Source organism: Prinia subflava, chromosome 6 (genome assembly GCF_021018805.1).
Source record: "Prinia subflava isolate CZ2003 ecotype Zambia chromosome 6, Cam_Psub_1.2, whole genome shotgun sequence".
NCBI lineage: Eukaryota > Metazoa > Chordata > Aves > Passeriformes > Cisticolidae > Prinia > Prinia subflava.
Genome location: NC_086252.1, coordinates 13370262 through 13392998, shown reverse-complemented (window position 1 = coordinate 13392998; position 22737 = coordinate 13370262). Strand labels below are relative to the sequence as shown.

Sequence of the window (22737 nt, the reverse complement as noted above, 5' to 3'; positions counted from 1 at the left end):
TTTAGTTCTTCACATGTTTCTCTCTCTCATACAACATTGTTAGCAGAATATCTTAAGTGAAGAAAGGCAGTGGTTTTTGGTCAGTATCTTGTTCCTCAAAGGCTGCGTTTCTGCTGAATAAAACTAGGAAATAAGTAAATGATATGGTTTGGGCAGATCACAGAATGCATGATGAGGTTTGTACTGGAACACTGCACTTAGTGAAGATCAGATTAGAAAAGAACAGACAGGAAAAAGTCAAAAGGGTTCTGTTAGATTGTACTGGGAAGCATCTGTCTTCTGTAGCATGTTCTAAGACTTTGTAAAGTCCATTTCTTTAAATAAAATAAATTCAGGTAACAATGTAATTCAGTGTCTGTTTTAAGGACTTGTCCTCTTCAAGCAAATGGGGATATGGTACTTCCCGTATAGTAGAAGGACAAGTTATGTCACCTGGACTTTTCATCTGCATTGTTGATTTAAAAGGACTGACTGATTAGTTATTTATCATAGTACTTGAATTCAAGGATACTAGACAGTATTTAAAAGGAGGACGTGGGGGGAAGAGAAGCAGATGTGTCCTTTTCCCAATGAAACTGGCAGGACAAGCAGATGCACAGCAGCCTTTAACTCACATTTAACCAAGTTGTGTAAAATTCATACTTCCTATCTGGCAGTTTTGCAAGTTGGGCTGGAAATTAATTTCTTTATCTCAATTTATCTGTAGTTTAGGGGATGAGGAATTGAGATACTGAGGTAATGTCAGCCTCATTCCAAAGAAGCATTAGTACAGTAATCCTGGAGGGGAAAAGACAAAGATGAGTACAGTAATCTTCTTTCAGAAATTAGCAATTCTTAAGCATTCATGTTGCACAAATTCAATCTCAGGCATCCAAGGAAAAAAATCAAGGATACCCAAGAATTACTAGTCTTTGGAAGTCCTCTCAAAAAGAAGTTGCCTTTGCATTAGTCTCAAGTTAAACCTTACGTATAGAATAAATATTGTAGCAGTGGTGGAGGTTAGCAGGGCTGCAGAAGATTGAAAATCCAGGGGTTGGTCTGTAGCTTTAGAGAACATTGAACTCCTGTTCTGTATTTTTTGCATGTTGGTTTGGTGGTGGTAGTGGTGTGTATGCCCAATGGTAAAACTAAATGCATGAGCCCCTTGCTTGATGCCCCACATGAAGCCAGATCCTGGGGAGGTTGCACCCACCTTTGTTGTTGCTTCCTGATGTCGTGCTGTTTGACATAGGACATCAACATCGCAGGAGATTGGATGTCACCAGCTTGCTGCCCACGGTTAACATTCGGTTCTAATCCCACAACTGACCAAGCTGGCCAGTCTCCTTCGAATGCAATGTCTCAGCTGTCTTCTGCACCTTACTAAGACTCACAGCACGTACGGTCAGTAGTGTGGTAAGGGCTCACAAAGGCACACACACTTCTGGATTACATAAACTAAACTCTGGTGTAGCCAGAGCTGGACACTTGCTCTGAGAACTCAAGCCTCTGGGGGCTGAAGTGTTGCCATTCCTGGCCCTTGTGACTCTCTTCAGGTAAACGTGTGCATTCTTGGCCTAGCACACACATGTGTTGCTGGGAGCTGAAAAGTTCTACAAATTTAGAGCACCACTTGAAGTACTACAGAAATAATTGATTTCTGTATGCCAGCATGATCTTTAAACTGCATAAGGAAACAGTACTTGATATCATGCTGCAGAAAGCATGCAACCAAATTCCTTAAATAGTTACCCCTTGAAAAAATTACTGGTTAAACTGTGTCAGTGTGAGCCTTTTACTTTACTATGACCTTAGCCATGGCTTTGTTCCTGTTATATCTAACTAATGTCTTGCATTTTTCTCTTTCCATCTCCTTTTGATGCAACCCGGAAGAAATGTCAAAAAACGAAGGTTCGATCCAACTCAACAAGGCCCTATCTGAAGAAATGCCATTCAAAAAGCTACTTCTTGCACTGCTGGATTTTGGGTACCATGTCTTGGATGTAGCTACACAGGAACTAAATCAGTACAGAAGAACATGAGAACAGTAACTATAAACACAATGTTGGGATGTTGGAATTTGAGTTAGTAGAACACTGTCCTTTTTGGAGATAAGTTGGAAATACTTCCTCTATTCACCTTTTTCTTGTTAACATTAATTGACAAGTGGTACAAGCAAACTGCTTCAAAAATCAGGTGTTTTTTTCCTTTTCTCAAATTAAGAAGGAGACACACAGACCAAGTGCAATAAGAGAACTGTTCCAAAATAATGGAATTGCAAAAGATTCTTTCCCAGCCTGCTGGCACTCTAACTTCACTTGAGTTCGCATGACTTCCTTTTTCTTATCAAACTCCAGTGGCATGAGGAGCTAATTTTGAAAGGGTAACCTGCATGGCTCACATACAAACAACCAAGTTAGCAAGCTGACCCCAAGCGGAATCTGCAGCCCCATAAATACAAACCACTGGGAAGCCAGTGCCAGGCTTCGATAGCTTTTCCAGCCACGCAGTGCATTCTGCTGCTGGACTTGAGGGTTCCCTGCTCCATGGGCTCACTGTCCACCTTGGACAGGAGCCTGTTGGGTATGGAAGCTAGTGAATGATGGATGGAATTCTTCCAAGAGGGAAAAAGTGTAAATATGGAAATAAGATTTTGATGTATCATTTCCACAGATTATATATAAATATATATATATATGAGAGAAAAGAATTTCCATATAAAAAGGTTCTATTCTTTATGTAAATCTATTTTTGATGTTGGGTTTGGTTTTGGGTTTTTTTCCTCCCCTTTTTTTCTGTAGCATGTTGTACAGCAGATGTTCTGGGCTTGCTCAAAAAAGGCAGATAGCAGCATGCAGATGCAGGGAGTTCTGACACCAAACAGATGTGATCTAAAGTTTGTATGCTTGAAACCAAAAACAATTAAAATGTATAAATGCATATCTATGTATTGACTATAAGTCTGGATTACTTTTTCTGGCTGTTATACAGACTTTTCCATGAAATAAGTAACACACTCTCAAGCTAATCACAGAAGTGCCAAGCTCTTTTTTTCTTTTAAGAAAAGCTACTTTTTTTTTTCCTGCCTAGATTCTGTAAAATAAAAACTTAAATAAGCCTTAAAATACTCAAAAGATGTTAAAGCTTGGAATGAGTTATTGTCTTGCCTTCTGCCCATCCACTTGAAGCAGCTTGCAAAGGTGACTGACCTTTTTAACTCACTCCCTGTATCTCTTTGATGCATGTCACTTTGCAAAGTTTAATGCAAGATTTAATACTTTGACCCTTGGCTACTGATAGCCAGTTACCTTCACAATATGTGCAAGATGCCAGGTGATTTCAGGTGTGTTGTCCTTACCTTTAGAGACACCTTCTGTACAAACACAGACTTCCACTGAGTAGCCTGGGCAGCAGTCCTGTGTCCCAGGAGCCAGGCTCGCCTGGCTGCAGCTGCCTTGAGAAAGGTTTGTGAACAGCTCTAGTTTAGGGCTCCCTTAACGTACAGAGCTGGACAGTCTGACTTATCCTTTTAATCTTGACTTAAATCATTTGCTAAGTAAAGCCACTGAAAATTTAATTGCTGGGTCTGATAATCAGAATTAAAGACTTTTGTAATTTTGGATCTAATTTAAAAGTTGTAGTTTAGGAACAACAGAAGCCCAGTTACTCTACTTCCTGCATCTTTGTTCAGAGGAAATCCATTTCCCAAGTTAGCTTCAAGAGCCAAATCATTTAAAAAAATGCTGCAGACATTTTCCTGTGGGTTAGAAAACCTCATTTCAGTTATTTTTCTTATAATGATAATGTTCAATTCAATAGTCTCAATATATGGGTTTTGATTCACAGTTATTATTAAATATTTTCAATCAGCTTTAACATAATCACATTTACACTTACTACATTATAAGTTAAAGGTGCTGCACACAGGTAGTTGACATAAATAGAAATTATAAACCTTATTCTGAAAAATTCCCGCTTGGCTTTAAGCAGAATTAAATTACTGACATTTCTCTGATGACAAACCAAAAATACTTACAACTCCATTACGGTTCTTTAAAAATGTTTTGATTGGGAACACAATGAGTAACTTTTTCTAGGTTCTGCTTCCAAAGCAAGCATAACCCACAACAGAAACACCAGTGGTATCGAAAATTGCAATAAGTTTACTGGATATACATAAACTACCTGTGTAATAAACCTTGGAGAAGCATTTCACAAACAACATTGTTAGTGTGTGATGTGATGTTTAAAGTCAGACCACAGTGGTCCCCAACTACTATGTATATATGTTCAGTGCTGGAGTAACCTTTTCATTTACACCAGCAGTTTCATAGCAATTAGGATTTCTTGACTGAATTTATGCTCCAGACCTCAGCCATTGTGTCTGTGGGAAGAACACACTTCTGCCCTGTGTGTACACAAGTGACAACACAGTCCAGAGCAGCTACAGGCTGAAGGGCTTCCTGTGCTGGTAGGCAGTGAAAACACTGGATTTGCTGGGTGTTGATTTTGTACATCCCCCTCGCTGTGCTTTGAGAAGTGCATATCCATTTAGCAGTAACTTGTTCATCACAAAGCGTCACCAAAAGAAGACCAGGTTGACTCTGCCTCCATTTCATCCACTCTGCATTTGCTCCATTATTTGCCTATTCAGCTGGACAAGAACTGTGGTAACTGTATGGCTCATTCCAGTCTGCTGCATGATCTCACTGATTTGATCTGATATTCCTAAAAGTCAAGTCTGCCAGGCAAATTAACAGCTGTGTAGGTGCATGTTCAACAAACAGGTTACTCAAGGCTGGAGTCTAACCAATTTTTCTTTACTATGCAAAGATGGGTATTGCACAAACTGGTGAGACAAATGTCTGAGGAAATGCCATAGAATACTTGAAGTTATGTTTTAAGCCTAATCAGTCATGTTTTATATTCATTACTGCTTCCACTGTTACTCTTCTTTTTAAAAATGATCTGTAATTATTTTTTTAAATGCACAACTTGATGTTGTTATAAATCAAGTTTTTGTTTGAAGTTAATACTCATTCATATCCTGTTGGCTGCTAATGAATGGAAATTCAGTAGTCCTTGTTCTGCATCTTACTTAGCAAGATGAGTATTAAAAATGTCATGAACATGGAATGGAGTAGTTTTTAATTTTCAGTCTTTTTTTTCTTATTTATTCTCTCAGTTTAATTTAATTTCTGTGTTCAAGGAATCATCACTTTTGCATTGGAAATGGAATGGAGTTTTCTTTTATGGAAGGTCTCAGCCTGTGTCAGGTCTCCCAGTGAGGCTCTGTGTGTGGGCGGACACTGCCCACAGCCTTTCTGCCGTGCATGGAGCCAGCGCCTCGGCACCAGGGTGGGCCCAGCCTGCTTCAGTCCCAGCTGCTGGCTACACTGAGTTCAGTGAGACCTGCAGGCTTTTGGTACTGGAGGGAAGCCTTTTCCAGCTCAAAAATCTGAATTACATAATTACAAGAACTCCAAAATAAGGCCCTTGAAGTATTCTTTAAATAATTACATCATAACAACCAGATACAATGGCCATCACTTTAATGGGATACTGAATGCAACTCTATTTCCCTTTTCTTTTTTTGCCAGACTAACTCTAGTGAAGCCAGCCTGGGAAAATGAAATGCATGCGTGGCACAGTTACCAGATAACTACTGATATTATTTTGCTTTCTCCAGCTCCAGACAGGGAAACAAAATACACTTTTATGTTGTTATCTCCCAAGGTTCTGTATGAAAGCATGTTTCTCATTTAGAACAACAGAGTGAGGGAACACTCTCATTAATGGATGCACTATTATCCACTTCCATTTCCTGTCATTTGAATATAGGATTTATCCATAAACTCAATATAAACATGCAATTAATTTCGGCTATAATTAGAATAGACAGTCATTCCTTAAAATAGGAATTAAGTCTTTTGCAGCATATGAATAGAAAAGCAGTACAGAGACAGGCACAAACCTGCTTTTGATTTTACAAGAAAAAATTCTTAGAATTGTTTTTGAAAAGTTTCTCAATTCCAACACAAAACAATGAGGAGCAATCATGCTGGGGCACTTACTACCATGAATGAAACCAACACAACACCAAGCCATGTTGTACAAACCCAAAACCACCTCTTCCGTTCTAAATGCACTTCCTATAGATGCCTACCCACAAGAGCTGAAAAGTTAAACATGAATCATCCATCAGTAATATCACAGAGACTCTTTAAGTGCCCACAGAAAGCTTAACTTTAAAATAAAGAAAGAATTTTAGTAGCAGATATGCTCAAACCAGTACTATTGAAAGCAAAAGGTCACAAAAACATTACCTTAAAGCTACACGTACTATAATTCAGTTCAGTGATTTATTGTTCACAACTCAGCACGCACATTTTTGTGGGTTTATGGAATAAGTTATTTACTGGGAACAGGTAACTCAAGAGGGGACACAACCCCTGGATAAGTACAAGGACTCTATGTCAGACCAGCATCAGCAGCCACTTAATGTGTTATTTCTGAACAACCACAAACTGCTGAGGGCAGCACAATTAGGAATGCTCTGATTTGTAGAAAACCCATAATCAAGTGTCCGTTGATTTTTTCTTACTAAAATTTTCTTCTAAAAAAGCCTGGTTTTGTAATAAGTCATGGGATAGCCCTGATCTTTACCACTAACACTGTAACAGGCCATGCTGTAGTGTGGCACTTTCTGAGCCAGTGTAAGAATTGCCCACATCAAAGCTGGTAACTCAAAGCATGGAGGAACTGAAATGCATTTTACATGGTCCAAGTCCAGCTGTCAGACTTCATAAGCACAACACCCCACCACTGTGTATCATACATTCACAGATTTCCTCAGCCATCAGTCCAGCTACTGAACTTGCCTTGGAGACTGTGAAGCAATGTTTGCATCTGCCCTACACAGAGAAGTTGGGAGAAGGGCTGGTTCTTGCAGCTCTGTTTTAACTGGTGACAAAGGCATGAGTGTGACACACTCCTCACGTTCCACACTGGTGACATGCTGTGGGATAGAACATCGGTTTTGCCTCTTGTGCAGGATTAAGTGTCCCCACACATAACATGTGCTGCTTCACTGCAGGCTAACCTGGACACTGTCCAGCCAAAAAATGGCACAGGCAAACTACTTGTGACTGGTTTTCTATCTCCAGCTGAGATGGTGATCGGTTTATTTTCATGAATGAAACGTCTAAATATCTAGTACTATTTGCAGAAGCCTTAAGAGAAATTTTAAAATGGTAACTTCATGACAGCTGTGCTAAATTTACTTGCATATAAATTGCAGGAAGCATAGGCTAACAGCTGAGCTCCCAGTTTCCCCACTTGACTCCTTTAAAAGTATTTTGCACATAATGGAAACAAGAATCAATATTCTTGTGCATGTTGCCCTCACACTTAACATCCAAGAAACAAATTTATGACTTGCCTTGAAATAGAGTAAGCACTGACCTTATTAATTCAGTACCGTTTTTCATAGATTGGGTCTTTGGACTATTGAGGCTTTAATTATCTACTATCTACCCACTCTATTGGGAGGGGATTCCTCAACACACATACCACTCCAGATGCTGTGGATTCACAGCACAGTGGAACACTCCTAATCAGTATGTAAAAGCTTTACTGTTCCAAGAAAGGAGTATTTAATATTGCAGAAAACTGAAGATCTATCCCTGGTGTCTAATCCAGGTGATGGGGCACCTGGCTGCCTTTTGGAACTTCAGCACAACCCAATAATTCACAGTACTTGCTTAGAGAAACAACCCCTCTTTCCCCTCCCAGCTGGCCACTGACCTGCAGACCAGCCGAGGTGGAAGTTTCTGTACTCACAAGGGTTACAGAAGAAAATGGCACCAGCAGCAACAACTGATTCTCCTGTGAGCCTGCAGCTCTGACAATGTCCTAAAGATCCTTGTGCTGTTAGGCTGGAGGAAGTGCCCAGACCCTTCTGGCACAACACACCCCTATTTTCCACTGGTCAGTGGTCCGAGCTGTGTGGCAGCAGCTTTGGGGACACCTCAAGCTCCACCTGTCCATAGCACAGCCTGACTTCCAGCCTTAGTGCCATCACACAAAGATGCTTCCACTCATCTCTCCAGCCTATGTAAACAGAGGTGTTTATCTCCCTAACAAGCACCTTTCCCCAAAACACAATTTACAGCAGTCTGGTTTGCTCCAAAGCACACCAATAAACTGTATAATTAGGGAATAAACAGAACTTGCAGTAGCAGTGCTCGTGGTTTTGTTAAGCAGTCTCAATCTGTTCCTTCAAAGAGAAGGCTCAAGTTACTTTTAAAAGTAAGTACAAGGGCCACAGTAAACCTCCATACTCTATTCATATGTTTATGTTGGGATTTGACATATTCTGACCATCCATTTCCTCTCCAGACAGACTTTTTCCTTGTCCACGTGCCTCGCTCTGAGGGTGGCACAACAATGAAATCAGATGGCAGCAAAGTGCACAATCCAGCCTGTTTCCTTTGGACTCTCCTATCTCCTTTCAGGCACATCCAAACTCTGTTGCTATTTCAAGACTTGCTCCATTATGAAGTTACTCTTACAGATATTGTTAACAATAACATCATTTACAGACAATGCTTGACCAGGATTTCTGTGCAATGAGAAAGCAGTTCCAGGAAACTGAACTATTCTAGTGCCCTCCAGCATTCACTGAAAAGCTTCAGGAAAATTTAACTTCTGCCTTGTGTAATGAGGAAGCCCTGAACACAAAACAGAAAATTGCCTCATTTGCAGAAAGAAAGAAAAAATTCCCTTACATTGCAGAATCCTGTCTGTGTGCTGTTGGATCAGAGGTCTGGGCAGGTAGGTAAAATAATTCAGGTCCTGTTACATTTTTGCTTCGGTTTTCCTTCCTCTGATTTGGCTGGGCATTTTTCACTTCAAACAGAAGATCTCTAGGACAGGTACTGTTGTAGTCAAAGGTGACCTTTAGCACCTACGCCAGGGATCGCTGGTTTCAGGCAGAGCTGGTTGGCTGGTAAGTTTGAGACAACCCCCCTTCCCAGGTACTAAAAAACCCTATAATCTTCATGAAATATGCAGCATTTTAGCCATGCCTGATCAGTAATAGGATAGGAAAGAAAGGACCTTGTTAAATCAAACCATAGTCTTTTCAGAAGTTTCAAATTAAACTCATTACATAGAAATCCACTCTAGCATCATCTTTGTTACATCCCCTTTGAGAACAGGTTTCAAAGGGTATTTTTGTGAAAATAAAAATGGGAGTTTCAAAGGTTGAGTGGCCTGACCTATTAAAAATAAATAAAATACATGCTCAACTTTTTAAAAAATCCCCATGTTCTATCTGCCTTTATCGCATGATTCCTTATTGATACTGTATAGGTTTTGTCTCATTTAAGTATTCTAAATGACAGAGCTTGTACTACTTCACTCAGGAAAATCATTCAAGGAGGTAGATTTCTCTGCCAATAAATTATTCATGACAGATCTTGCATATTAAAAATCCCCCAACTTTCTCCTCTGACAACAGCAATAGTGTACTCATAAGGCTTCACATCTGTGGTTTGAGGAGTTGCAAGTACTCTGTAAGTGCTGAAGGACCCCAGCAGGAGCTAGCAGCAGAGCACAGAGCAAAGCAGATAGTCCCGCAAACAGTCTGAGAATGAGCAGGCAGCCAAGGAGAGACAAAGATCCCACAATTCCCTTTCACACAAGGCAGAGTACCCATCCTCATTACAGAATCTCCTGTGACCTATTTCTTGGCCCTTAATAATTGGCTATCCCCCCCTCCAATTTCTTCTTGAAGACTCTTTTCCCCAAACAACTTTGAGCGGGAATGTGCAGGCTCCCAGCATGGGGCTGTGGCTGCCAGGGGAGTGTCTGTGCTGTGGGATGAGTGTGACAGTGGCAGGGCTGGCACTCCTCCTTGCTGGCCCACTGGCATGGCCCAGGAGCTGCCCTGAGGCAAGTGAGCTCAAACACCCTTTTGTCCCAAGAGCTGCAGGAAAGAAACACCCAGAGAACAAGAAAAGGTAGGAGACTCCACACTGCAGTCCTGCTCAGCTTCAGGAAAAGAATGCATTGTGAAAGTGCTTTTCTTCCCCAGAAAATTTGGCTGTAACTCCCTGGGAGAAACAGATCCCATAACAGCCTGGCTTTCTGACATGTTTCATGGAGTTTCATGGAGACGTGTTTCACTGCACTGCCCTTCTAACTGTGATGTACCCAGGGTGACTCCTGTCTGCCCGGAGTGCTCAAGGTGAGAAGGATTTCTCCATTGTCTGTGGGAACATGAACAAACAGGAGGGCTGAGTCAGGAAGAACCAGTGACTTTATTCTGGAACAACATGCTGATATCAGTCCAGCACCCAAATGGCAACGAATCCCTTAATTCAAAAACTAATAGTTGTCTGGCTATAAATATTCAGAATACCATTGAAATTATCAAAAGCTCTCTAACTGAATGGTTAATGTGAGACAACTTGCCCAAAAGACACAAACAACTAACTTTTAATGTACTATACTATCAGTTTGGGGTTCTTTCTCATTTTCTTGGAATGTTTTAGTCTAGAGAAAAATATGGCCACATCCTTTACAAAGGTCATTTGCATTTATAGTGTCACATATCACCAGATTATATTTTCAAAAATACATATTAATTTTTAAACCAAGATTGCTTAGCTTGCACTTGTAAAAAATACCTGCTCCACACATCTTTTCAAAGTTTGTGTTAAATACATTTTCTAAGAGAAGTGTTACCTCTTCCACAAATTAATTTAAATAAATGGCTTCAACAATGAAGCCAGTTCACATTTCTGACATGTCACCTAAATTGGCTCTTGGGGAAGCACTCCAGATATGGCCCTGGAGACAGAGCTGCTCGCATACAGCAGCTGGTAGGCATAGAGAGAGACACATTATTAAAGCAAGACAAATCTGTTCTAATGAGGAGCTGCAGTGCCTCAAACCTTCTAGCAGAAAGCCACTTCTCAGCATAGGCCAGAGCCATGCCAGGGTGTGCACAGAGCTCCAGCTCCTGGCACAGAAATACCTTGGTCTCCTTCCTCTCCCATGTCTTGTCTGCCAGTCCCATGGAAATGTTTCAGGTCATCAGCAATTGTGTACAGCACTGAAGAGTTGTATGTTTGAGTAACTACATCTTTCCACCTGTCTGAGCTGCTCAAGTGTTGCATCACACCCAGTGACTTTCCTGCTGGCCATTTCAACAGGGAATAGACCTAGAGGATTGTTTAGAGCAGTGTGAGGTCATCAAACATTTCAGGAGTAGAAATTCAATCCACAAAAACCAAACCAAAACAACAAACAAACCCCCAGCTGGACATCAAAAGTTTACAAAAACAGGTTTCGATACTTAAATCCCTCCACATATCATTTAAAAATGAATAAAATACAGCTGTAGACTTTAGATCAAGTATTACATTTCATTTCCAAGAAGCTCTCAGGTATGTTTGTCAGGGAGCCAATTTTAAGGACAGTTAAATCTTCTGCTTAAAAGAGAATTGGAAAAGTTAAAAATGGGAATAGGATTCCACATTCTGCCTTTATGGAATTTGAAGAAAAGTCAAGCCTCTGCCAGGTACCATGAATTTAAACCTAACAGACCTTTGGGTTTCCCCCACTTTGAGAAACACAAGTTTTCTTTATGTGTAAATGCTTACTTAGCTCAAGCAACCTTAAGCCACTTCCTATTAACTTAATTTTAAACCACATCAGAAGGTATGCTGGGAGCACATGCAGGAAGGAAGCAACTCTGTATATAGTTATTTACACCTTTGCTCTATTCAAAATGCAATTATCAGTGAAATGGCCTCCTACTTTTCTTACTTATCTTTTGTTCCTTTATCCTGATCATTTAACCTTTTGTTTTATTTTATTTTTATATTTTTCTGGTAGAAATAGCACCCTTTCTGCAGGGTTACACAATCTAAAACCTGTCTCATCCATGAGTAAATAATCGATTTTTCTTGATAAAAATATCTTTCTGCAAATGACTCTGGATATGAACCTACAGCTCATGTGAATTAAATTCATAAGACATGGAGACCCATAGAAGATATGAACACTGGCTTCCAGGGGAATATATCATGTGCTGCAATGAAAGAAAGATTACTGATAGCTTAAGAAGGACACAGAAAGGGAGTGAGGGAGTATGTGGACCTGAATGAGGTGGCCAATCCCAGTATGTTTCTTCTCTGCTAGGAGGCTGGGGCGATCAATCTAATTATCAAAAACCTCTTTCCCAGAAATAGAATATAAGTGCCCTGGTTCAGAGGGAGCAGAGTGTAGTAGGCTCAGGAAGTATTTGTAGAGCCAACTATTTTATCTGTAGCAATATTTCCCTTGAGCAGCAACTCTCATGTCTGTGAGAGCCCCTGGTTCAATACCCTTGGGTCTGCCAGGATCCTGAGTGCAATGAAACCAATGTTGTTCTTGATCCAAAACCAGATAAAGTGCACCCCAGAAGGGTACTCAAACTCACTCCTCAACAATGAGTCCACAAAGGTTGCAGGTTGACAGAAATTTATCAACTCAAAAGAAACATTTTATCATTTCCTTTCCATTTTGTTCTACCCTTAACAACATGAGGCACAGTCCTTAGAGTGACACACCACAGATACAGAAACAGCAGCAAAAACCACTTCGGTGGCATTTCAATCTTGTCTGCTCTGGGCCCTGCAGCCAGGCCAACCATGAACACAAACAGCACCAGAGCCTTTTCTACCCAGGGACTGCCTTCAGGTTCCATCCCAACACAGGTCTTACCTGCACACTTCCCTTCTCTCCTTTGCCTGGTTTGATCCCCAAATACAGAGGCAAGGAGAAGCTCACTGGCTACTCACTTGCCAAGGGGGCTCCAGATTGCACATGGGTCCAGAGTCAGGTAAGGAGCAGACTTTAAAAAGAAACAAATAAAACCAAAGCTGATCCTTAAAGATCATTTCAGCCCTAGAACCTAGGAGAAGGAAGTCTACTGGAATAACCTGTATTCAGTAGCACAGAGAAGAAATATTGGAGATCCTACATGAGAGGTTCCCCCCCACCCCAACCATTGCAAGGGCCCCTTGCAAGGTATTACACTCTCTAGTTTATCCTGAAGTCTGTTTCAGCAGTTGGTGACCACTGTTCCTGCCATTCCCAAACTCACACTTCTAGACAAATAAATGGAACATTTGCAAGTTGGCCAAAATCCTACAGTATAGCTATTTACAAGAGTTCTAGCCAGTGTTCTCTCATCCCCAAAAAGTTCCTTGCACTTTTGTTACACAAAATACACTTTCACAGAGATTGCTTATTGAGGAGATAAGGCATCAGAAGAAAAGCAGTGTTTATTGTCATAAGCACGTCACAAAATCAAGTGTTTGGAAAGGAAGTTGCTTCTCCGTTTACATGGACTGGATGCACAGAAAGAATGCAAACTCTAAAGGTACTGATGAACATCAGAGAAATCAGCGTCTCAAGCCAACTTTCTGGCTGATGTGAACCAGCGTGGCCCCACTGACTTCAACTAAGATAAGCCTTTTGCTATTGAAGCCCAGTTGCTTTCTGGAGAAGAGATTATGATTCCATGTGGAGAGATAAAAGGGAGGTGCCAGTGAAGGCCTTGGGAAAGCAAATGGTTTGCTGCCCAGGTATGGACTGGTGCAGCTGCAGTGGCTTCAGACAGGCAGCAAGGTGCTACATGATTTGGCCTATAAACTACAGTGGGGAAAAAGAATGGTCTCACCTGCCTATTACTTCAAATAGCTGGTGTTAAGCAAGTTCTGCCCAACACTGGTTATCAGCATGGTCACAGAGCCCCAGCTATTTGAGTCCGTTTTCTGTTCACAGGGGGATCACAGCAGGCACAGTGAGCACAGGCAGAGCTGTGCTCAGGCTTTTCTCTCCATGCTACATATAACAGGAGACAGCCTTTCCACCAATGCTGCCTTTCACTCCCTACCAGCTTAACTCATTTCTCCAATATGCAGAGGTTTTTCAGCTGCTACAGAGGTCACAATCCAGCTGACAACCTCACAGAGAGAAAATGCAACAGTAGACCACATTATTGTTCTTGGAAGGGAAAATGTAACTAGACTGCCACCCTCCACTGGAGAATGTGCCCTCCAACTTAGCTCTTCTTTAGGTAAAGTTGTGTAAACTGAGCTTCAGTGAGCAGCAGCTCAGCCCAACTACTTCAACTAATGCCTTTAAGTGGAGCCCTTCTGTGGCTCTTCTCTGGGTCTCTGCTTCAACTTCCAGGAGAGCTGGACGTGCAGCACATGAGCTGAGCCCTGGCCAGCAAACAGCTCTAGTGGTGCCACACAGACTCCTGCTCTGGGCTGGAGGGATCTGCAAAAGCCAAGCACGTAGAGCAAGATGCCTGAGGTCTGAGCCAGCTCTGGACAACATGAGCTCCATGGGCAGACTTGCTTTCTACTCTTCCCCTCCTGGCCCTGCGGTGCAGCGCTGGTAAGAGAGAGGGGCAAGGGGAGGGCTGCAGCTTGGCCAGTCTGTTACTCTTCCGTCCCGCTGCGCACCCCTTCCCCTCGGCCGGAGGCAGCACGGCCACCAGGCTGCCCCGGAAGGGCCGGGGTCCGCAAGCAGAGGAGGACAGGCAGGGCAGAGAAGCGGAGCAGACTTGCAGCAAGGACAGCTCCGCGCGGAGAAAGAGGAAGCTCGGGGTGCCCGGGAGCAGCTGCCGGGCACAGGGGGTGGGGGCTGCTCCCGAGCCCTGACGTAAAAACTAAGTGGGGCTGGCGGCTCCTGCTTCTTAAGGAGCGCGGCGGCGGCAGCGGGCTCGGAGAGTCCTGCCCTGGCCGGAGGTAAGCGCTGAGAGCTGCGGGCGGCAGGGGCGGAGCGCGGCGGGACGGGAGCGGAGCGGGCGGGCGGCAGCGCCGGGCTGAGCCGAGCGGGCGCTGCCCGGAGCCTCGGGGGCCGCGCGGGGCTGCCCAGGGGTGCTGCAGCCGCCTGGGACCGGCGGAGCCGCACGGCCGGGGGACCTTCCGTAAGAGAGAGCGCCAAGTTAAACTATCACAACAAATTAACTGATTAGTTTTTAAATTATTGTTGTGAGGCATTAGCCATGACGGGGAGTGGAGCAGGAGACTAAACTGCAAGGAGAAGCAGGGATAGGGGGGAGGGTGGGGAAAGTCAGAATCAGGACGTGTAAATAGCACTCACATACACACACACAAACTTCAATGGACAGAAAGACCTAAAGATTGGAGGGTGTAGGGGAGGAATTGCATGCATGCACATGCACAGGTAAGAAATCAATCTGGCATTTCCTAGCCAGATTCTAGTTTCTCCAGCTCTCAACTACCTAAAAAATTACAATCTTGAACCTTGTGGAAGACTAACAGAACAGTGCTGCCTGAGTTGGACCAGACCATGAGCACTAGTGGCCTTTGCTACTGGCCCTTACTAACACCATGCACATCATACTTTGAAGGGCACCAATTCTCATATTAATGCCCTACCAGCCCCCTCCCCAGGGCTCTCCCTTGGTTTTGACAAATCCAGAACCCTTGTCTTAAGCCAGTTTTGTAACTTATAAAGTTTAGAATAGGTGCTGGGAAGCAGAAAATGCAAAGCAATCAGTTCAGTTTTTAACCTGTACAAATGTGATGGGCTCTGTCAAAGTTTCAGAACCATCATTTAAATGATTTAATTTTATTATTCGGTATTGTTAGCCTCTTTTAGTATTATTCCTTTGTTCGAACAATCTGTTGTTGGGGCTCCCTGCTCACTGTTGGGTGTTTTTCTCCTCACCCTCCCAGTCATATTCGAGACTGCTAAATTGCTTTGAAAACCAGAAATTTGATAAAGTTAACTATGCCCCTTGAAAAAGTCTCAGTAAACAGACATATGTGCACACCAGGTATACATTGGTGTCTGTGCCTAGTGGAAGGGCTCTGATGTACAAACAAGAAGACTCACAGGATGTTTTTGGCTTGCTTCTGAGAAAGTAATCAAAGCCTGCCTTGTGCAGTAGGGTACAGAAGACTGCTGTTTCTTGGGGATCTTGGGAGCAGCAGGAGGACAGCCCTATTACTACCACCACTGTTGTAAGTAATATCCACTAGGCAGAGCGGTGTGGGAAGAGCAAGCTGTCCCTCTTTTGTTCCTTAAATGCAATGTTCAGGTCCAGGGCTGTCAAGCCAGCTCCTCTCACAATACCTGAACTTGGATTAAAAAGTGACTGTAAGCAGCTGGGCAGTAAAGTCTGAATAGTCTGAACACCTCAGAAATGTTCCCAGAACCTAACCAGGTAGCCAGGGGGCTAGGTAAGAATAACATTTCAGGACTGAAATCTCCAAAGAGATTCTTTAGCTCTACAATGAAATATATTTCACAAAGCAGACTACTCTTCCCTGGTCTCGCACAAAGGCCATGGCTGGGCTACTTTTCATGTACAATCCCTCTGCACAGCAATATCCTGCCTTTGGCATTTTATTCAATAGCAAAGGAACACTTCTGCAGGATCACTCATGGAAGAGACTTTCTATACAAAAAGCTAGTTGCTTATCTAGCTCATTAAAAGAAGTAACTTCCCCACCCCCAGCAACCAAACTGAAAATGTACAAGCATGAACACTCAGCATTTTAGAATTCTGAATTAAAGCAGAATTAAATAGAATTCTGTCCTAAATACTGATCTCAGATGTAGCTGATTTCCACAGATGGGAAGTTCTCCATATGCCATGAGCTACACTAAAAACAACTCCCCAAACTTGTTCAATATCAAAAATGCTAGAAGCATGTTAGAAAATACAACAGAGATGTATTAGCAATGAAATCTGATGGAGACAACTGGCCTCTGTCCACAAAAGGTTATTCTCAGAATTTCTACCCACCCAATATAAATACTACTTAGCAAATTTCAGTTTTAACAGTCAATTCTTAGTGATCTGCAATACACATCTGTACTTTATATACATAAATACATCTCAGCACAGGAAAGACATGGGCCTGTTAGAACAAGTCCAGAGAAGGGCCACAAAAATTATGAGGAGGTGAAGCAGCTCTCCTGAAAAGACAGATTGAGAAAGTTGGGGCTGTTCCACCTGGAGAAGAGCAGGCTCCAGGGATATCTTGTTGCAGCCTTCCAATATTTAAAGAGGGGCTATAAGAAAGATAGGGACAGGTTTTTAACAGGGCCTGTTGCAAGAGGACAAAGGGTGATGGTTTCAAACTGAGGGAGGATCAATTTAGATTAGATATGAAGAAAAAATCTTCTACAATGAGGGTGGTGAGACACTGGAGCAGACACAGGCTATTCAGGGAGGTGGTAGATGCCCTATCCCCGAAAAGAGTTAAGGTCGTGTTGGACAGGACTCTGGGCAATCTGATGTGGTAGAGGATGTCCCTGCCAATGGCAGAAGGGTTGGACTAGAGACCTTTAAAGGTCCCTTGCAGCCTGAACTGTTCTATGATTCTGTATGCATGGTTGCATGTTGTACAATACAGCTGCTATGTGGTGGCTTTGGTATACCCTCTTTTCAGAGCTGTTCTGCCCTTTAGTACCTAAACCACTCCTGGTCAATGGATTAATGTGAAACCTGCAATAATTAGAATCATTAAAACACATTTTCAACGAAGTTTTTCTACCTGCTGTCACTGATCCTTGTGATTCTGAAGACTATGTTAAAGGGCTCATAAAATTTTGAGAAAAGACTGTCTAAAAGCTTAAATTATGTAAAGAGGGATAGATTTTTAATGAAATAAAATAGGGCTCTGTAAAGCAAAAATGACAAAAAGCTTTTAATATTAAGAACTTCCAGATAAGACAGTTCATCATTCAGATCTGAGGATGATTAAATATTTTTACACATGCTTCTGCCACACAGAGCAACTCTAGTATTTATATACATGCAAAAAGCATACACAAATCTTTAAGGAGCAGAGAAACAATAACTGAGTGCCTTGTATATCCTGTAAAGTAACAGGACTTTATTCCTGCATCTAAGAGGGAGACTTTTTCATCTTCTCTTGGTTTTCTTATATTTCAGTGACACAATGGATCTTGGGAGCAGAGGAAGAACCCACTGCACCATGAGACTCACCTGCTCTCTCTTACTCATGGCAGTGTTCTGTGTGACACCTTTCCTCTGCCACAGTCAAATGGATCCGCTGGCTCTTGGGCGGGCAGACCCCCAGTGCTGGGAATCCTCCTCAGCCATTTTACTAGAAATGAGGAAGCCTCACATTTCTGACTCTGTCAGTGGCTTTTGGGACTTCATGATCTTTCTGAAATCCTCAGAGAACTTGAAACATGGGGCTTTGTTCTGGGACCTGGCACAGCTCTTCTGGGATATCTATGTGGACTGTGTGCTCTCCAGAACCCATGGCCTGGGGAGGAGGCAGCTGGCACAAGCAGAGCAGAAGATGGCTACTCTACGTTCTCAGTTCGCAGGCAGAAACCAAGGTCACTACTCCTTTAATATGCATCCAATGAGCAATAATTAGAGTGAGACTCTCTCATGCAGGTTTTCAGACACAACTACAGCTCCAGGAAGAATACCACCACCCGTTACACTAAATGCTGCAATTCATAGTCTCCAGGTTCCCAGTGCCCTCCCATATGCATGTCCATTACCATCCTCATTCCCAAAAGGGAGATACAGCATAGCTTTCCCTAAATCTCAGTCCTTTCCAAGGCTTCAGCTCTTATCCTGCTACCAACAGATATACTCTTGCCTGGAGAATATCCACTTTCAGATGGGGGTAGAGGCTATAATTTGATGGAGAGGTAGAAGTGCTGTTGCCTTCACCAACAGTGTAGTAGTGCATGGGCCCACGGTGAGAAGCCAGAACTGCCTTTACACTTCAACACATTGAGATCCTTTTCTCCACTTCCTAGAGCAGTGTCTTAGTTATTAAGATGTTTGGGGGAACATTCATGAAATAATGAAGAACCCCTCTGAGCAAGTACCCATTAGAGTGTCTGAAAAATGGACTTGAACTCAGGATTCTTGCACCCAGGGACATATCACCAGACCATCCCACTCTTGCCCACAAACCTCAAACATTTTTAAGTATTGAAAGCTAGAATCTGGGATAGAAAGGACTGAGAAGTCCTTACCCTATTACCTACAGGCAGTATCCTGAAATTTGAGATAGGAGTTGAGTTTGACTCAATCCCCTCAGACTGAAACACACACACAGGGTCAATATCTAAACTATAAGTCAAACAACCACTACCTGCATTTTAAAAGCAAGGACAGGATCCTATCCTGCTCTGCAAAGAAACTGAGCTCTGGCTGGATTTTAACTGTGCTGGCATGTAGCACAAAACCCAGTTTTGGTTTCCAAGTGGTCTTAGACATCACACAGGCAACAAGTTGCTCAATCCTTACCAGACTGATGCCCTTTCGGGGGCAAACAGAATGCAGCTTTAGACGCATGAGGCAGCAGTATTGTCAAAAACTGAGATAACCTAACAAGTTGAAGCACCAGATTAATTTTTGTTTGGGCTTGCAGCTTTGAATATCACTGCCTAAACTCCCACTTAGCCTTTTGTTTACATCTGGCTCTACATATCTATATCCCACTGTGATTTTCCTAAACAAAGAGCTTTTATTCCAGTCAAGATTAAAGAGTAACAGTATTTTGAAGAATTAAGGCTTTTATGATAAATGCTGACTATTCTTCACTCTAATACAAGGAGATTTTAAGTACTACTAAGTATTCACACCCTCTTTGTTTTGTGAATTGTAGTTAATCTCGTTTCTCCGTACAACTGATTAACATCAGTTTGTAGCAGGGAGCTTATAGCAGTGACAGGCTAAGTTTGTTGGTTTTTTTTTAGAGGAGATATTTAACTTCTCATCCAAGTCTCAGAGTTTCTTAACAAAGCCAGTTGTTTTAATCTTTATAACCTGTGATCATACTGCCTTATTTCACCAGTGAAAGTAAAAATCAGTTGGTAATAATTGCAGATAAAATCACATAGCAAATGATGAGGAATAGAATTTCCACTTCCTATGCATAAAGAAAGGTACAAGCTTGTTTTCTCAGCCCCATAAGCAGCACTAATGGCATTTAAATAACCTTGTGTACTTCATATCTACATGACCAAGTATAAATAGCTTTCATAGACTTGTTTCAGAAATCCAAAAATAAAGACTTTTTTTTTTTTTTGCTTTATACTGTTACTTGTGCAATAGTTGATAACCTTATTGCTTCATACCCAAGTTTTTAATCTTATTCCTCTTAAATAGTTAAAACTTCAATATGTTTGGTTTTTGGTTTTTTTAATTGCAAACAGGATCATAAATCACACATAAGGTGCAATCTGTAACCTGCATTCACTGTAGTTCCTTAAACATATCCCATGAATTAGAAAAAGCAAGACAGAAATCTGAATTTGGCACAGAAATACTGATGTTAAGGTGTTATTATTAGCATTACATTTCAGAACTAGTGGATAAATCCTTGTAAAGATTGAGAATCAGAAACTTTTCTAAGGAGAGAAAAAGTCCTCCAAGCAAAAAACAAACAAAACAACAACAACAAAACCCCAAACAAAACTACTGTTTCATATCTTACAGACATTTCCACAGTTACCCCTACTTGGTCCTCCTAGGAAAAATTTCTCTTCCAACTGTGCACCAAGAAGTGGGAGAAGTAGCCCAGTTCCAGCCTTACAGACTCAAATCAGATTAAAACAGTTTTCTGGACCAATCTAGTCCCTCCAGGCTTTTGACTGTATTCACAGTCCAAAGATACTCTTAAACTATACACAATCCATGAAAAAGACTACAAAATCAGAACAGTTGAATAGGAGTAATCTGACAAACTATCTCAACCCACAAAAATTTGTACTTAACTGAGCAGCATTTCAACTTTCCTAGATATTTTGCAGAGAAGTGTTAATCAGCTTTAAGTAGAGACAAGTAAGGAGAGTTTTTCAGTTACCTGGCCAAGCTATCTTTAGTAACTCATCCCTTTCCCCTAACAAAATCCAGACACTACAAAAAGGCAGGTTTCTTAAATGCATTTCCAATCTATTATATTACTATATCGTAGTTACATTATAGTTATAACAAGTCTTAACCAAAATAAGACTTTAGAACCACAAGGAAAACATAGTTTTTGTACTCACAGCAATCTTCCTGAAGAGCAGCTGTACAAGAAGATCCTCTTCAAGAAGCCACATGGCACATTCTCCCTAGAAACACGTGAAGGCTCCAGCCAAAAGCCCTCTGCCTCTTTTCTCCCTGCCCAGCAGCCCCACTGCCCCTTACCACTCAGTGGCCTCAGCTGTGCACACCTCCCTCACAGGTGCAGGGGTTTGGGCTCAGACCAGCCCTTGCACCTGGCCCAAGACAGACACAATTTGCTGTCCCAGCTCTGCAGGGTGCCACGAGGGGTAGTGGAGCAAAGGCTATTGTACAATTAAATGGTCTGGTAAATAAGCAGGACTGTGTTAATCAGTTAGTTTCTCAGAAAACAAATATGTCTAAAAGAAAGAAAACCAACTTGCTGCCTTTTAGAGATCATTGCAAAGAAAACACCCCATAGTTCCTCAAGGAAATAATAAATGTGCTACTAAGCAGTGTGGGAGATCTCACCCACTGTGCAGAGAGGTTGGTAACAGGCCAGTGTTTCAGTAGGATTCTGAGCAGACTTAAGCACTTTGATTCTGCTAATTACAAGCAGAAGAGTTTTATAGGAAGACTAAAGGAAAAGGTCCATACTGGGAAGAGATCAAAGCGACTTGACACTAAAAGGCAACAAGCACATGGAGGTAAATGGTCATCACCAGAGCCTTGGGGGCAGTGCTGATAAAATGAGGACCAGCAGCAGCTAAAGGCAGAGGAAACACAGATGTGGGAAACTGAGTATTCAGTTGCTCTTTGCTGTTTGGAAATTATTTACTTATATGCATTTTTATGTCACTTTTCAGGGACCTTTTCTCATATTCAGAGGTCACCAGTTCTGAAGAAGAAAGACTCATTTGAAGATTTAATAAGTATCCACATACATAAGAGTAGATCTATATTACTTGGAAGAATCACTGGAATGCTAGGAAAAAAGAGGAAATTACACATTTAGTCTAAGATTTTGATTTGTAGATAATTTTCAACTATTTCTCCTTAATTTTTGCATTTCAATCCCCATTGATATCAATTTATGTGGTGGAAGAAGGCATATAACCTCGAGTGCTACATCTCTGATTAACTTGGACTTATGGATTTTCCTAATTACCTATGAATTTAGTCTCCTTACTGAACTGCATGATTGATAAGCAGTTGCCTACTTTAATCTGTATGTGTATATGTAGGGTTTTTGTAATACATGTGATCTGTGCAAACTATTGTCTTTTGGGTGCCAAAACAAGAAATAACTGATCCTTCAATAAAACAGACAAGCAGAGAAGGAAGTTGTCAAAAAAACTCCACTGGCTCCAAGATAGGATCAGAGAAGAGATGGTGGTGTTTGGTTGTATGCAGAGCTGTAGATTTGTACAGAGCAACCCTTGCTTAGAGACATCATGCTACTAAAGAAAAATAGTACATATTTCTACATGAAAAATACCTTCCAAGAATGTTTTCTGTTTTCCAGTAAAAGAGTTAACAAATTTTATCAACTCCTCTGCTTTCACACTTATAATATTTAATCACAAAAATTCTTATACATAACTTGCATTTGCTTCTTTTTTAGTTTACAAATTCTTTGTAGAAACATCAGTTTCCTCTGACCCTTATTGATAACCCTAAAAGGCAATTTGACATTAAACTAATGCAAAACAACTTATGGC

At 41.7% G+C, this 22737-nt stretch overlaps 3 protein-coding genes across 12 annotated transcripts in view; 2 read left to right on the top strand and 1 right to left on the bottom strand.

Moving 5' to 3' along the window:
• Window positions 1-5119, top strand: part of ADAM23 (ADAM metallopeptidase domain 23) — a 69945-nt gene extending 64826 nt beyond the window's left edge. For 2 of the 6 annotated variants that reach the window (XM_063400320.1, XM_063400321.1), the window contains one exon: window positions 1873-5119. In XM_063400320.1, coding sequence (XP_063256390.1) covers window positions 1873-2021 — 149 coding nt within the window. In that variant the 3' untranslated portion in view covers window positions 2022-5119. The other 4 variants (XR_010080753.1, XM_063400325.1, XM_063400326.1 and 1 more) reach the window with 4 other exon arrangements.
• The window catches only part of DYTN (dystrotelin), a 76473-nt gene that overhangs the window by 29971 nt on the left and 23765 nt on the right, over window positions 1-22737 (bottom strand). The window contains exons 16-17 of one of the 5 annotated variants that reach the window (XR_010080754.1): window positions 11024-11210; window positions 5259-10253 (exon numbers count right to left, since the gene is read on the bottom strand). The exons of 2 other annotated variants lie outside the window; for them this stretch is intronic. The gene's annotated coding sequence lies outside the window, so the exon portion shown is untranslated. 2 more of the 5 variants (XM_063400338.1, XM_063400335.1) reach the window with 2 other exon arrangements.
• FAM237A (family with sequence similarity 237 member A) lies at window positions 11219-22432 on the top strand. Its single transcript, XM_063400346.1, has 3 exons — window positions 11219-14442; window positions 17984-18399; window positions 21883-22432. Exons 1-3 carry the CDS (start codon window positions 14381-14383, stop codon window positions 22029-22031), a joined length of 627 nt encoding a protein of 208 aa, XP_063256416.1. The 5' UTR covers window positions 11219-14380; the 3' UTR covers window positions 22032-22432.